General features: G+C 33.9%; 1 protein-coding gene across 1 annotated transcript in view; it reads right to left on the reverse strand.

Moving 5' to 3' along the window:
• DPY19L2 (dpy-19 like 2) overlaps positions 1 to 15,529 on the reverse strand; it is a 104,539-nt gene that overhangs the window by 65,564 nt on the left and 23,446 nt on the right. Inside the window, 2 exon segments of the mRNA XM_036897494.2 lie at positions 4,071 to 4,164; positions 6,780 to 6,900. Coding sequence (XP_036753389.2) covers positions 4,071 to 4,164; positions 6,780 to 6,900 — 215 coding nt within the window.

Below are 15,529 nucleotides of genomic sequence, written 5' to 3' on the forward strand. Positions count from 1 at the left end.
ATGAAGGCAGGAGTCCAGCATTTTCATTTAGCAGTGATTTTGAACTGTCTAAGCTACTATAAATATTCTTTTGTTGGCTCCCAAAGAAACAATGTAGAATACAAAAATCAGATCAAGAATGGCCAATGATCAAAGATTAAGAACCATTTCATAAAGTTGCCTTTTTCTTTGTATGGTGCTCATTACTGTATCCACAGCTTCAGATATGAAAGACAATAAATATTGCTTGAATGACTGAAGGAAGGAATGAGTTCAAAAACAAAGGAAGAGGAAAGTTAACAGAAAGTGATTTACTATTAACAGATTTCACTAAAGGGAATCCAAAGGATTCACTTTGGAAAAAGAAGAAATTGAAAGGTGTGAGAAGCAAGAACAAATGCTGCATATAGAAACTAGGAACATGAAGATCAGGCTAAGCAAGATTTGGCAACATAAACAGTAATGACTTCTGGCGAGGGGTAATATGGGCACTAAACCACAGTGATCACTGTTAAGATGAGGGAGCTGTTTGAAGCAAAGTGTTCTAAAATTTCTTGTATTGATTAGCAAAAGAGGAGTAATACCAATTAATTTTAGACTGGACCAAGTTATATATGTTTAACATTTTGTTAAGCACCAGTGGGGGAGGGTGGCCAGGGTAAAAATTACAAAATTTCGCCCCAAATCCAATTTCCTTTGCTTTCCATATGCCACCGTTTCCAGTCTCCTCGGTTTTTGTGACACATTTAGAGCCAACATTTGTTGTAGCTACTTATCCTTCTTAAAAACTGGAGCCTAATCCTGTATTGTTCCAGAACTGCATAACCAATTCAGAGAAGACCATCACCTCTTGGGTAGTTCTCCCAGTGGAAAATATTAATCTTAAGAAGCGTTAGTCTCTTGTAATGTTTTCCATACTAAAAAAGGCATAAGAAATACAAACTACTTTGAAAAACAGAACATGTTAAAAGCCTGCCAACATAATCTTGAAGTGATCCTTTTCCCTCAAAATATTCTGATAAGCTTATATATTTTTTCTATATGGCATACATGTAGAAAAGTGTGTAAAATTTTCTAGATATTTATAGAACAATTATAAAGTGAATATCCTTGTTACCACCATGCTATTGACACAGAAAATTGATCACAACTTTTGTTCCCACCCACCACCCCTTGAAATAGCCACTATCCTGACTTTTGTGATTATCAATATAACCACTCCTATATATATATATATATATATATATATATATATATATATATAATACTAGCATTTTACATTTTTAGACTTTATACAAATGGAGGTAAGCAGTACGTTTTTCATTTTGTGCCTGTCTTTATTCATTCAACATTACATTTGTAAGATCTATCCATGTTGTGTGTAGCTATAGCTCATTCATTCTCATTGTATAGTATTCCTCCAAATTAATAAACTATCATGTGTACATTTCTCTGTTGATAGACATCTGAGTTATTTCCACTTTAGAGCTATTACAAAAAATACTGCTATACTCTAGTATACACTTCCTGGTATATTTGTACAAGAGTTTCATAAGTGTACATACTTTTAAACTGGAATTGCTGAATCATAAAGTATCTACATCTTCAACTACTAGACAATTTATGATGGTTTTCCAAAATAGTTGTACTAATTTATATGTCCACCTGCCATGGAAAAAAATTCCTTTTGCCAATCTAGTGAATGTGAAATAGTATTCATTGTGGCTTATTTTCTTGATAACTCATGATAGTAGTTCACCAAAATAAACACTTTACATATGTTTATTGGTAACTTGGAATTCTTCTGGGAATTACTTATTCATTAATATTTTGTGCATTTTTCTACTGGGTTGTTTGTCTGTTTCTGTCTACCTCCTAGAATATCAATTCCATGAGAGATCGTTTTGTTAGCTCTGGGTCACAGGAGGCATTCAATCAGTATTTGTCAAATTAATGAATATATGCTTGGTTACTATGTTAGTTATATGCTTCACAATAACTTTTCCCAGTTTTTGGATTATTATTTCATTCTATAATGTCTTGAGAAATTTAAATTTTCACCAAATTTATCATCTTTTTTCTTCATGGCTGGACTTCTGCAGTTTAAGAAATCCTTTTTTATCCCAAGTAACTAATGATATTCTCCTATAAATAATTGTCTTCCATACTTGAGTTTTTAACCCAATTGGGATTTGTTTTTCATATAGTTCCAGCTTTTGTTCCATCTGATCTCCTAATTATTCCAGCACCATTTATTGACAAGCTTATCATTACCCATTGATTTACAGTATCTGCTCTGTCATATACCAATAGTCTTTAGATGTACATTTCTGCTTCTGCATCTACTTTATTTCAATGATCTATTTGTTTATTGCCATGTCAAAATCATTGTCATATTTATATTAGCCTTATAATACAAAAATATTTAACAAGCAAGTCCTACCTTCTTCAAGAATGTCTTGACTATTTTAGGCCCTTTTCACTTCTGAATAATTTTAAAATCAGCTTATCAAGGCCAACAAAATTGGTAGTACACTGAGTCTATAAATCAGTAAGGATAACGCTCATCTTTTTATTATTGAGTCTTCCAATTCATGAACATGGTACTGTACTCCATTTATTTAGGTCTTCCTAAATGTCTCTCACTAAAGTTCTCCAATTTTCCCATAGAGGTCATATTTATTTCTTGTGAGGCTTATTCTTAAGAATTTCATGTTTTCAATGGTATTCTAAATGGCATCCTTTTAAAATTTCATTTTTTGTTTGATGTTAACATATAGATTTATAATGTGTATTAATTTTTGTATCCAGTAGCATTTTAATTTTCTTATTAATACTTTACCAATAGATTTTTCAAATTTTCTACTTAAAATCATGAGATCTGCTTCTAAGTACACTTGGTTCTTTTTTTCAATTTTTCCAATCCTTATATTTGCTACTACTTTTTCTTGATTATGGGATAAGACAACTGGTACAATGTTGAATGTGTCCTAATTTTTCATTAATTCTGATAGTGTTTTATGCTGAAAACCTTCCAAAACAAAAACTTCCTGTATATATATACATATACACACACACACACACACACATTGGTCTCTGTATAGACATAGACCCTATGAAAACTCAGTATCTTTGAAAGATTAGATCTGGTGTTTAAATGTTGTGCATTCAAGAATTATACTAATGAAAGCTGGTGGTTCAGTTAGGCATGTATCCTGCTGTAAAAAAACAAATACCTCACAAAAGTGGCTAATAATATGGATGTTTATTATATCGTTCAACAAAAAAATGAAAGATATTGTCTATTAGCATTGGTTCAGCAACACAAGGATGTTAGGGCAGACATATGTGATATGTTTATGTACTTTCCCTCATGGTTGCAAGATGACTGCAGCAGCTCCAGGCATCACATCTAAGTAAACGTAAAAAGAAATAGAGAGGGGGCAGTTGAATCTATCCCTTTGTGAGAAAGACAAATGCTTTCCTAGGTATAACCAAGGCTTATTTCACCTTATTTTTCACTGGAAAAGCCAGTTTAATGGCTATCCTAAGGTGCAATGGAGAGTGGGAAACAAAACATGATTGTTGTAGTTAATTTCAACCTATCACCTGAGACTGGGCACACTGCTATCCCTAACAAAATTGTGGTACCCTTACGAGAAAAAGATAGGCTGTCAAATACGTGTCTGCCACAAGTGACATACATTTTCTTTTATTGATTTCTTATTTCATATATACAGAGCAAATTAGAAATAATCTTCTTCTAATAATACCAAAGATCTCCTCTAACATTGTTAATTTTACATTGTTAACAAGATCTAGAGATGTGTTCATTAAAGTCTTTAAGGACTCTTAATCAGATAAAAAACAAGATCCCCATAAGGATAAGTGAGGTTAAGATACTATTTTAGTGACAGCTTTAGTTTTTGGCTGCATGATAGTGGCTAAGCTTCTGAAAAAATAAAGCTACAAACTTTCTTACTACTAATCAGTTTCCTACTACTAATCTCATTATCCTTTTTAATTTAATCAACAAATGTTAGCGAGTCCTTGGAAGTCCACTGAAAGTTCTTTTAATATAGTAGTCTTACCTCAGGTATGCACCATAGATGAAGAACAATCCCATCATTGCTCCATTTAAAATAAAAACCACATCAACATAAAAACAAGCAGGGTCTCCCAATCCTTTTAAAAGACACAAATTATTCAGTATTTAGTGAATAAATGATGATACAACAATTGGGCATAATTATCTCAGTGCTTTGTAATCAAGAGGTCAAGAATTTGCAGAAAGCATTTGCTTTTCAGTTATTTTAGTATACTTTCCCCTTACCTGAGGTATTATCAGTTACATTTATACTTGCCCCTAATGAGGTATATTATTATACTGTGATGATTATAGTTGGTACTTCACTTTATTTAGGTGATACCCATATCTGTTCAGTATCTAGAACTATCTGTAGAGTCACTGATGAATTACAGGAGAAAATCCATGGCATTACTTTTGTCTTTTGCTAAGCTCTAGGATGAGTAAGATATGGCCTCTGACCTCAAGGGGCAACATTTTAGTCTTTATGAGATAATCTGGTTATTTCACCCATTATTATGTATAGCCAGAACCTTGACACCCATTTATAAGACCATGTGTGCCTATGTGTGCATATGTGTAATATATTAACATGAGTCTACTAGGTCGTTTACAATCATTCACATAATTCTTAGATCAAATCTGTGAGGTCAGTTGGCATGAAAATACTTTTTTTTTATGAACACAGAACACAGAAAGCTTAAGTTGCCAAGTTATTTATCTGTAACTTGTGGAGACAAGATCTGAAGGATGGCCTTTCTGATTCTTTCTTCTTCTCTGACCATTCGTTTTCAGCCTGTCCTAATAAGTTCTCTTCCTTTTTACCCTCCCCACTTTAATGATGGACCACCTTAGGCTCTGTTACATGCCCTCTTTTCCCAGTCTGCATTTACTGCTTGAGGAAATGCTTCTACTTCCATGGCTCCAATTACCATTTATGTACAGATGACTCCAAGTCAACACTGAGACCATAATTTTCTTCTTATTCTTGTATGTATACATGTAGGTAGCTGCTTGACATCTCCACTTTGAGGTCTCTCAGGTTCATCAAACTAATGTAGCTATTCAAGTCTGCTACTTTAAAAATGTCTTTTACCATTCAAAGTGACTGTCACTTAAGCCAGAAATCAAACAGTGTTATAGGACTTCACTTTCTTTCCCCGATCCCATAAAACAACTACCAAATCTTGTCAATTCTGCTACCGAAACATCTCCCAAATCCATGCATTACCCAGTTATCTTTCCTGCAATCACTTGCTGAGAGCACCGTAGTCTCACTGAACTCACTTTTTCCTTTACTATCTTTTCCATATAACTGCAAAAATAATGTTTTTAAAATACAAATCTGTTAAAATGCTTCAATAAATAAAGCACAAAGTCCTTAGCCAGTAAGTGGCCCTTCATTATCTGATGCTTACTTACATTCCCAACATCACTTCACAACATTTTTAATCTTCTCTCTCTTTCTGCTCCAGGTCTGCCCTTCTTTCTCTACTGCCTCAGGACTTTGAATATTGTGGTCCCTATTCTTGAAACAATTTTTCCTTACTCCCAATCTCAGCAACCTGATTTCCTTGTTTGTAATATCCATCACAGTTGTAACCGCTAACATTCCTTTAATATGTAAATTCTACGAGGGTAAGGCCCACTATGCCCACCTGGTTCATTCTGGGGTCCCATGCGCCAACACTGACCTATCACTTAGCGGCAACTTAAGAAATGCCATATATGTACATATATAGGACATATATAGGTGATTTTTTTTCATCCCTCAGAATAGGTTATGCCTTCTAAGCCAACTGTCATTACAGTCTCTCATTTTATGAGACATTTTCTCAATTCCTTTGCTTTGTACAAAAAAAAAAAAAACAAAAAACAGTCTAACTGCCCCTCAAATAACCTCTATCAATGCTATTTCGATGTTATAAAAGAGCACCTGAGGCAATCATGGAAGATAGGGAAATACAGGAATACAGATCTGGTATATATTCTGAGAGTTCATGTTATTATAAAAAAGTCTATAAAAACATATTTTAAAATATAGTAAGTAGTCATGTGGAGAATATGAAGAAATAAAAAAACAACTGTGTGAATGTTATGCAAGTATATATATATGACTTCAAACAAGAGTTCTAAGGGACAGAATTATCTTCAGATTATAAACTGCTAAATTGCAAACATCTTAAACAGAAGAGATAGTCACAGATCCTGGGAAACTGTTAGATGATTCCAAAAGGGGGTCTTTGACAGGTACCAATGTAGAAGATCTATATGAAGAGTACGATTGGAACTATTCATGGACTGGGAGAGTACAAAAAAGCCTCTATCTAAATCAATCTATTATTATATATCTGATTTTTAAATATGTATATATAACTAAATTTTATGTTAACTATTACAGGTAGATCTTTGTGTAATCTATAACTCAAGGTACCCCAAGCCTTCTTTTTTTATATTCTTATTCTGAAGTGGAAAAATGACTTCTGTTCAGAATTGCCTTACATTGAGGTATATTAATACTCAAATTCCAAATTAATACACATATTAGTAAACATAGCCCCCTCAGAAAATAATTTTAGAAGGTCAATACTCTTTTAGATGAATCAGTTCCAGAGTGTTTTAAAGAAAAAGTAATCACAGTAGTTTACAATAGTTCTTAAAATGTTTATGTAAACATAAATGACAGCACAGCAGCATTTAGGAAGAAACTTGCCTTCACAGCTTTGAATTTCATTTAGAGGTTCTACTCTGGTGACATTCCAGCACGTTTTAGTTTCTAGACCAAGTAAATCCATTATTCCCACAAATGCACGATACCAGAAGGCTATAATCACCTACAAAAGAAAAAAACAGAGAGAGAGAATGGAGGAAGATACATTATCATAATAGCAATAATTGTTCCAAAACACCACTTATGATGATTGCCATTAATATTACAAACTTTGACAAATTTATTTAAATAATTTTACATGGGGAATAGTCATTTTACACTTATAAGCATACACAAATACTATAAAGTTGTGTATTACTGAGTAATGCACATCTACAAAAATTTATGTTGTGCTCAACATCTCTGTACTCTTGTAATCAACTCTGCAATATAAATAAAAGTAGCTGTAAAATCAAGTATAATAGTATATAATTTAAGTATGGTGATTAATAGCAAATACAGACTTCTAGAAATATTTCATAACATTTTACTTAGGTCCTTGAATTTATTTTCCTCATAGCCTAAAAAATGCAAAACCAGCTTTATGTGGAATAATAGCTCTCATGCCCATTAAAACTTTGACGAAGCAGATTTAATTAACCAATTCTTCCCAATCTGCAATCCACTTTATAAAATTTAAAGGGGAAAAAAAGAACAAATAAAATTATAAACAAAATGCTTATGCCTGGGAGATTTAAAAAAAATAATTTTATAGATTGCAGAAAAATAATGCAAGATCATTAGGAAAAAAATTTAAATAAAAAAAAAGAATTTGAAGTAAAACTAAAAATCACTTAGAGCTAACTACTTTTAAAATATTGGTGATCATCCTTCCCTAGGCATATGAAGACATGTAGTTAGAGTTACTCATTATTATATAATATTATGTATTATGAGATGTATTGTAATATATATCGCTAAACATCATAAGCATCTTTTCATATCCAAAGAGTATAAATTTACTATTTTATCACTTAATTTTACAAACCTAACATTCTTTTAAAAAACATAATTTATATTCTTGTGTATTTATCATACAAGTAATAAAATTACCACCTTAAACATATGTGCTCAATCTAGACTTAGACTCCTTTCTGGGATGTAGCTTGATACAGTAGGAAAGCATGGCTTTGAAGTCAGAACTGAACTCAAATTATGACTCTGCAGGTTCTGTTTTCCATAACATGAAGTAATCCTTCAACCTCAGCCACCTCATCTCTAAAATGAGGTTAATAACAACCACCTTTCAAGAGTGCTAGGAGTTTAGAGCTTATATACATATAAAAATGCTGGCAGACAGTAAACATTAAATGCTTTTGCCTTTAAAACATATTGTTCCAAAGTTAAAGTTTTAGCTTTAGATGAGAAATTAATCTTGAAGAGAAAAAAGTATGGACATTCATGTCAACGATGAAGTGCTACATCAGGTTACAAGCAAATCTAGATCTTCTCCTTGTTACATCTATGCAATGTGAAAATAGGCTGTTTCCTTGTTGCCTTGTGCTCTATAATGCAATCAAGTTTTAAAAACAATTGAATTACATTATAATGATTACTTTTTCATAACATCAAGGAAACTAAAAACTGTGCTAATTATTCAATAAATATTTTTGAATAAGTAAAAAGAAAAAAATTAGCTAATGTCTGAGACCATACTATTAGAAATGAAACAAGGAAGTCTACATAAAATTCTAAAATAACAAAAAAAGTATTTATAATAATTATAAAACATTGTAACACATGCGACTAGTGTATTAAGCTAAATCCTCATCTTACATACATGAGTAAGTCAACATTAAACCTGAAGATTTAAGAAATAGGATCTTTTTCGTCTTGGTTTTTGCATTTACATTTGAGTTACAGAGATAACCTTCAGAGAAAATGAGAACAGAAGAGTGCCTCTAAAGAGTAAGCTGGAATATAAAGAATTTTGATACAGAAAACTGCTTCTTCTTAGATCTTAAGCAGGTCTCTATTATACAACCGTTACTTATAAATTACACTGAGAAGTACTTATAGAAATCAAAAAAACAAATCTCAAAAACCCTCAAGTCCTTAGAAATCAAATAACATAATATTAAATAACCAAAGAGTCAAAGAAGAAATCACATGGGAAATCAAAAAATACTTTGAACTGAATGAAAGTGAAAAAGCAATATGTAAATATTTAAGTAAAGCAAATTTCTGCTTCTGTGAAGTTGGAGTAGATGTACTTTTCCCATTTCTCCAAGTGCAACTAAACCTCCTGGGAATTATATAAATAAAACACAAGTCCCTGAATGGTAGAAGAAGGCAAACTAGCTAGAGCTCTTATACCCAAGGAATGACATGGTGATGAGTTCCTGGACTTTCCTTTTGATAATTTTCTCAAATTTGGGCTAAAGACCCTGGCAACCAGAAACACTAACAGGTGCAGACACAAAAAGGACCAACAAAAGCCTGCTTTCTCTAACCAAAGGACCAGGGGCAACCTAATAATACAGAGAACTTATACACAATAATGCCTCTGCATGAACCAAACACCACAGAAAAAAGTACTGTGTTTCCACCCCCACCAACAAGGGACAGATGGGGAACTTAGACTTCAACCTTCTCTAGGCTTTAATGAGTCACCTCAACCCACCCACTGGGATGGTGTAAGAAAAGGCCAAGTAGGGAGCCCTCTACCCACAAGGTGTCAGTAGAGACCACAGGGGAGCCTAGACTTCAACCCAAACCAGCAGTGAGTCATCTCTTCCTTTCCTAGTGTGATAATACCGGAAGAGGTCTAGAAAAGAGACAGGACTTTCATCAACATCCACTGGTAACTAGGCCATCCCCACTGTGGTGTCAGCAGAGACTACGTGGTAAGTGTGAACTCTCATTCTATCCAGCAGTAATGAGAAGCACCATTACCTTGGGGTCAACTGAGGCCAAAAAGGAAACCTGGACTTCTACACACATCTGACAGTGACAAGATGGCAGACACCCTCTCATTCCTTTGCTGGAGTGGTGCCAGAGGAAGCCAGCTAAAACAAATATTTAAATAAGATTCAGCTGCATAAAATGATGTTTCAATGTCCAGATTTCAACTGGAAATCATTCATCATATAAAGAACCATAAAGATCTCAAACTCAATTAAAAAAAAACAACAGATACCAACAATAATTAGAATTATTGCTCCAATGAACAATTATGAATATGCTTAAAACAAATGAAAAAAACACACAAAATCTTAGGAAAGAAATACAAGATATATGGAAGAAAGAAATAAAAATTTCAGAACTAAAAAAACAATAAGCAAAATAAGAACTCAATGGATGAGCTTAATAGCAGAATGAAAGGGATAGAGGAAAACAATAAGTGAACTGACAGATGGAACAATAAAAATTACTCAATCTGAGCAACAGAGAGGAGACAAACTGAAATAAATGAGTTCCCTAGGGACCTCTGCGACTGAAACAAAAGATTTAGCATTTGTGTCATCAGAGTCCTGAAAGGAGAGGAGAAACGGGAAAGCTAAGCTGAGCATGGCAAAAGAAATCCATACAGAGATACATCACACATTTGAAATCTTTTAACATCATACTTTCGAATACTTATGAAAACTAAAAAAGAAAAATATTAAAAGCAACAAAGGAAAAAAAAAAACACCGAAAAGAAAAAAAAATTCAACTAACAGTAGATTTCTCATCAGAAATAATGAATTCACATCAGAAAAGTAGCACATGGGTCAAATGCTGAAAGAAAAATGTGTCAACCAAAGAATCCTATATTGAGCAAAAACAGCCTTCAGGAAGTAAAGGGAATTCAATATGAAGGATGAAGACAAACTCAGAGAACATATTGCTAGCAGACCTACTCTAAAAGAATGACTAAAAAAAATTCTCTCATCAGAAATGAAATGATGAAAGAAGGCATCTTGGAACATCAGGAAGGAAGACATTTTTTTAAATGTATAAAATATACTTTCCTTGAGTTTTTTAAAAACAAGTTTGATGGCTGAAATAAACATCATAGCACAGCCTGACATGGTTTTTAAATGGATTTAGAGTAAATATTTAAGATGGTTATGCTATAAGGGGATGGGTAGAAGGATATAGAAAAAGGTAAAGTTTCCATATCTCATTTGCACTAGTAAAATGATAATAGCAGTAGAGTGTAATAAGTTATATCTATAATGTAATATGTACAACAATCACTAAAAAAGCTACATAAAGAGTATATTCCAAGATGACTGATAAATCAAAATAGAGTTCTATAAAAATGTTCAACTAATCCACAGGAAGATAGGACAAAGAAAATAAAGAAAAACCAAGAATAAGCTGAAAACAAAAAATAAGACTTAAGCCCCAATATATTAATAATTACATTAAATATAAGTGGTAAATGCACCAATTAGACAATAGAGATTGACAGATTGGAGTAAAAAACATGACTCAACTGTCTGCAAAAAACTCACTTCAAATATAACGATAAAGAAGAACTGAAAGTATAATAGAAAAGATGTATCATGTAAACAATCAAAAAGAGAAAAGTAATTTTGTTAATATTAGAAAACAGGCTTCAGAGCAAATAAAACCACAAGTGAAGGGGGGAGAGTTATTAAGTAATATAAATATTCAACAGGAAAACATAGCAATCCTAGATGCAAATGTACTAAACACACAGCTATGAAATATGTGAAGAAAACATGATAGACCTAAAAGGAGAAGTGATCAAATCCACAGTTATAGTTAGAGACTTCAGCTTCTCTCTCTTAACAATTAATTCATGAACTAAAAAGAAAATCAGCGAACATTAAGAAAATATCACCACTACCATTATGCAACAGGATCTACTCAACATTTATAAAATACTTCACCCAATAACAGCATAATACACATTCTTCTCAAATGCCCACAGAATATGTTTCAAGATGGGCCATATTCTGGACCATAAAAACAATCCTCAAGAAATTTAAAAGAATTAAAATGATACAAAGTGTGTTCTCTAAGCACAATGAATTTAAGCTACAAACTAACCATAGAAAGATAAAAAACTCCAAAAAATTGGAAACTAAAAAACTCACTTAAAAATAAAAACGTGGATCAAATAGGATGTCTCAATTAAAAATACACATAAATTAAATAAAAATGAAACACCAGGTTTCCAAGTACAGCATATAAGAAGCTCATAAGTTATCACTCCAACCTGATAAGTAAAAAGCTGAACAAACTGAAAAATCAACAACTCTTCTTAGATCCATAACAGAAGTAAGGTCACAGGGAAAACTGCTGCTCCCCAAATTGGAGAGATTGACAGGCAAACAGAGAATCACAACTAACTGGGGTGTAAACCCATGAAAAAAAACTCTCCATGGGAACTAGCTGTGGAGAGTAGAAAAACCTAAACTTTTCTAATTCAATTACAGGAAGTGCAACACAGGCAAGTCTCAGAGTCAAAAACTTCAGGGAGACCCAGGCATGGGGCAGGGGTTTATGAGTTTTATCTCTAGGATAGGAATGCACCAGATTCTTACAGAGGATATCAAAGAAAAACATTCTCCTGCTTTTGGTAGGGGGAGTGGAAAAGCAACTATTTTGAAATACACCAGAGCACTCTGTTCTTTACAAGGCCTACTCTCGGGAGAAGCATTCTACTAGAGCTTAAACCTGCTAGGGTTTTTTGAGAGCCTTACCTACAGAGATGCAGGGAAATAGCCAACTCTAGTCCCCTCTAGCCCTTCATGTGAGGGAAAGGAATTAACAACTCCAGCCCCCTCTACCCATCCTGTTACACCTAAGTGGTAAGAAAAAGACTGAGAAGCACTTGTGAAGTTCATAGTCCAGAGCCACAGGTTAATAAAAGACTGCGAACCACTCACAGGATTATGGAATGCTTCCCCTACCCAGATACCTTACCACCACGCTACTGAAGGCCTATTTACAGCAGTTTTTTTACCCAATATATGTTGTGCTATTAAGAAAAAATTGCAAGGCATGCTAAAATCCAAAAACACAGTCTGAAGAAACAGAGTAATCATCAGAACCAGATTAGATATGGTTGAAATTGTCAGATCAGGAATTTAGAACAACTATGATTAATATGCTAAAGGCTCTGAAGGATGAAGTAAATAGCATGCAAGAACAGACAGGCAAGGTAAGCAGAGAGAAATTCAAAGAAAGAACCAAAAAGAATTGCTTGAGATCAAAAACTGTGACAGAAATCATGAATGCCTTTGATGGGCTTATTAGTAGACTGGGTGGACATAGCTGAGGAAAAAAATCCCTGTGCTTGATTATATCTCAATAGAAACCATCAAAAAAACTAAGATGCAAAAATAAAAAGGACAAACAAAACAAAACAAAACACAATATCCAAGAATTGTAGGATAACAACAAAAGTTGTATCATATACATACCGGGAATACCAGAAGGAGAAGAGAGAATGGAGCAGAAGAGATACCTGAAACAATGACTCAGAATTTCCTCAAATTCATGTCAGACACCAAACTACTACAGATCCAGGAAGCTCAGAGAACACCAAGCATGATGAATGCCAAAAACCACACCTAGATGTTTCTTTATTCAAACCACAAAAAAATCAAGATAAAGACAAATCCTGAAGGAAGCTGGAGGGAAAAATAACAACTTATTAATAAAAGAGTAAAGATAAGAATTACATCTGACTTCTCAGGAATGTTCAAGCAAGAAGTGGGGTGAAATATTTAAAGTGTTGAGAGAGAAAAGCCAACTTAAGAATTCTGCATTGTGAAATCATCCTTTAAAAGTGAAGGAGGAAAAGCTAGAAGTCCATAATGTGTAATTAAGTGAAAAAAGCAAATTACAAATTAGTCTAGATTTTTAGCCCCATAGTCAATGTTATTGAGGTATAATTTAAATGCAATATAATTCACCAAATTAAGTGCATAATTAGATGAGTTTTAACCAAAGCATACTGTCATATATCCACCACCACAATTATGGTATTGAATTACACTTGTTCTACACCCTCACCCTGTGGCCTCTGGCAACCATACATCTGATTTTTATTACTATGGTTTTTTACCTTTCTATGATTTCACATAAACTGAATCATACAACATGTAGTCTTAAATCTGGTTTCCTTCACTGAGCATAATGCTTTTGAGATTCATTCATGTGGTTGCCTGTGAATAGTTTATTCTTTTTCATTTCTGAGTAGTAGTACATTGTTAAGTGTACCACCATTTATTTATTTATTTGACAGTTGATGGACATTTGGGTTGTTTCCAGTTTCTGATGATTATGAATAAATCTACTATAAACATTCATATGCAGCATTGTTCAATTAAACTTTTTATTTTGAGATCATTTTAGATTCACATACAGTTGTAAGAAGTAATACAGAGTTCCCTTTATCCAATTCTCCCCAATGATAACCCTTCATAAAAGTATGGTATAATATCACAACCAGGATACTAACACTGACACAGTCAAGACACAGAATAGTCCCATCAGCACACAGAACTCTTTTGCCTTTCTGTAACCACATTCACCTCTCTCTTCCCCCCCCCCCCCCAGCCTCTGGCAACCTCTAATTGTTTTCTCCATTTCCAATATTTTGTCATTTCAATAATTTTATATAATGGAATCATGCAATATATAATTTTGGATGGAGTGACTTTTTTCACACAATATAATTTCCTGGAGATTCATCCAAGTCATTGCAAATGTAATTAGTTTGTTCCTTTTTATTGCTGAGTGGTGTTCCATGGTATGGATGTATCATAGTTTGGTTAGTCATTCACTTGTGGAAGGCCATCTGGTTTGTTTTTAATTTTTGGCTATTATGAATAAAGTTGCCATGAACAAAAAAAAAAAAGTGAAGGAGAAATATTTTTTCAGACAGAGAATACTTGAAGGACTCTGTAAAGAAGTTCTTCATGTAAGGAGGACAAGGGAGAAGGATGTAGGTGGAAAGTCATGCCTTTCCCTAAGAGGCTGCTGCTATTCTCCCAGGCTTTGCCATGAGGGACACTTCTCAGGACTCTTGATAATCTTGATAATCAGCGCCAAGGAAATACAAGGAAAAAGCCTGCAAGTGAAGACAAATTTCCTTATATCTGCAGTCCTAGAGGTTATGCATTTTCTTGCTGAGCCACACTAGGCATTTACCACCTGGTGAACAATTTGAGCTGAATTCTTTATCTAGTGTCAAGTGGCATCTGACTAATGTAAGCAAATACTCATGTTCCTGTTCTCCTTGCAGATCCCTTCTTTGCCTTGATTTTGGGTTAGCTGACTGTCCTGAAACCTCAGCTCTCTGATGGCTTCAGGAAAAGTTGTGACTTTGCAGACTGTCCTGCTTCTGCTGTTGTTGCTCGTAGGCTGCCGGCAATGGTCTTTCTGGCTTTCTACATCCAAGGGAAAGCTGACCCAATGTGATTAAATCCAGCACTCCACCTTCTCAGGGTTCATACTTGGGAAACTGATCATATCTGGAGAAATACTACTGGCTGGTCTTGTTCCAGTTTCAAGACCAGTGACTTCAGACGAAGCCCTCAGTGCTACCCAGGAGACCCACTTTATGCCCCTAATTAATTCTGCATTGTGATCAGAGGTCAGCAAGCTTTTACTATAAAGAGGCAGCCAGTAAACACTTTAGGCTTTGCAAGACTCACACAGTCTCTGTCTCATATTCTCCTTTGTCTGTTTATATTAATCTCTAGGTATATGTATTTTTCATTTATTCATTCATGTGTGTGTGTTTGTCTGATACTTACCCTGCTTGGTGTTCTCTGACATTCGTG

The sequence above is a fragment of the Manis pentadactyla genome, chromosome 7 (assembly GCF_030020395.1).
Source record: "Manis pentadactyla isolate mManPen7 chromosome 7, mManPen7.hap1, whole genome shotgun sequence".
Taxonomy (NCBI): domain Eukaryota; kingdom Metazoa; phylum Chordata; class Mammalia; order Pholidota; family Manidae; genus Manis; species Manis pentadactyla.